Source organism: Desmodus rotundus, chromosome 7 (genome assembly GCF_022682495.2).
Source record: "Desmodus rotundus isolate HL8 chromosome 7, HLdesRot8A.1, whole genome shotgun sequence".
In the NCBI taxonomy this organism is placed as follows: domain Eukaryota; kingdom Metazoa; phylum Chordata; class Mammalia; order Chiroptera; family Phyllostomidae; genus Desmodus; species Desmodus rotundus.
Window position 1 is genome coordinate 3,673,273 of NC_071393.1, and position 1,687 is coordinate 3,674,959.

Here is a 1,687-nt window from a genome sequence, read left to right on the forward strand (position 1 = left end):
TTTTTGCTTAGTAGGGCGGTCATGGTGAACATCATTGGTACAGTGGTTCTTCTGGTCTGAGAGTAGGATGGGGGTTGCTCTCCACATGGGTGTTAGAAAAGGATTTGGACTAACTCCCACCCGCAGCATTCAGAAAGGCAGACAAGAAGGGGCATGAAATACCCCGTAGTGTACCGCCTGCTCAGTCCATCTAAGTCAGGAGCTTTGCAGGCAACCTGGGAGCCTGTGAACAGGGGTGGTGACCCAGGCAGAGAGGGCGGGCAGGGTTGCCCACGCCCCGCCTGGCCTGGGACCGCCTGTGCGCAGCTCCCTGGGAGCTCAGGGACCACGTGGAGATTGCGATTGGTCTCTAGACCACACCTAGTTGATGAGTGCAGCTGCTGCCTGAGAATCCCTCAGCTCTGCCCAGATCGCTGGAGTGCGCACAAGCTACCTTCGGACACCAGATCGGGCGGAAGCCCAGAGCTGCGTGGAGCAGGAGTCTTGGAAACCTGGCTGAGTGAGTGAAATGGGGAGAGGGAAGCTAGTGGCTGGCGCTGAGGGGATTTCCTGGGCAGGGCAGCGATGGAGGTAAAGAGCTGGTTTGTGATGGTTACCGTCTGTGGAAAGAGCAGTGGGCTGGAGCAGATGAACAAATGCACGATGGGGAAGGAGATAAGCTCAGGATCAAATCGAGACCCACCTCTTGACACTCCTGCAATCCTGGTGGGTCAGAAGGGTTGGCATGCCGGACCACAAAGCAAAGATCCTCAAGTTCTGCTATCGACAGGCCTTGGGGCCAGGGGAATTGCAGTGAGGGCCTGTCTGCCTTCCCCCTCCCCGAGTGGGTCTCTCTTCTCTTCCCCTCCCAAGCAGCAGACAGCCGGGGCTGTGGCTAGTGATGGGGAATGAAAGCTTGACTCCACTTGCCCATTAGCAGCACTCATAGCATTAAAAATGCAGGAGGTGGATGGGAGGAGAGGGCTGGGGATCAAGACTAATGCGGCAGCCGGCGTTGTCTTCCGAGCCCAGATCCAGATCAGAGCCCAAGAACGAGGGGAACTTCTGGTTTAAAAGAATTCTATAGTGAAAACGCAAACAGAGTCCAGATAGCTGTTACGAAAAAAAGCAGCACTTTGGGCTTCCTTAGCCTTAGGAAAGTGTAACTTTTTAGAGGACCTGGACCTAACCCAGCCGCCTGCTTCCACGGTGCCTGGAGCAGGGCTGTGTGCGCTGGAGGCGGGGCGTGCGCGGGAACCCTCCTTTGCACCACAGGTCCTCCAGCCTCCGGGGCAGGGCGATGCCGGCCTCGTCCACCATCCACGTGCTGCAGCTGCTGCGGGAGCTGCTGGCCTTCGTGCTCCTCAGCTACACGGTGCTCATCGGGGCGCTGCTGCTGGCCGGCTGGACCACCTACTTCCTGGTGCTGAAGTGACAGCGCCTCTGCTCCGGCTCCCCGCCCCTCCCGTTCTCCTCGCCCCCAGGCCCGGCTGGTCTCTCCCGGCGCGGCCGGCCCCGGGCTCCGAGTCCCGGTCCAAACCGCCTCTAAGACGGCCGACTTCGCTCCGCCCACTCCGCGCCCTCAGGCCACGCCCCACGCGGAAGCTCCGGCGGTTGGGTACCCAGTGCGGCGGTTAAAGCCGTTTCCCTCAGCTCCGCCCCTCCATCCCAGCCTGTCCAATATCGACTGCTTCCTCGGGCAGAGGCG

The 1,687-nt window shown here is 60.2% G+C and overlaps 1 protein-coding gene across 1 annotated transcript; it reads left to right on the top strand.

The window, feature by feature from the left end:
- The first annotated feature begins 350 nt into the window (after positions 1 to 350).
- On the top strand, positions 351 to 1,616 carry LOC128781356 (uncharacterized). The gene is made up of 2 exons (XM_071221862.1): positions 351 to 499; positions 1,255 to 1,616. Exon 2 carries the CDS (start codon positions 1,280 to 1,282, stop codon positions 1,412 to 1,414), a length of 135 nt encoding a protein of 44 aa, XP_071077963.1. The 5' UTR covers positions 351 to 499; positions 1,255 to 1,279; the 3' UTR covers positions 1,415 to 1,616.
- Positions 1,617 to 1,687: the final 71 nt, after the last annotated feature.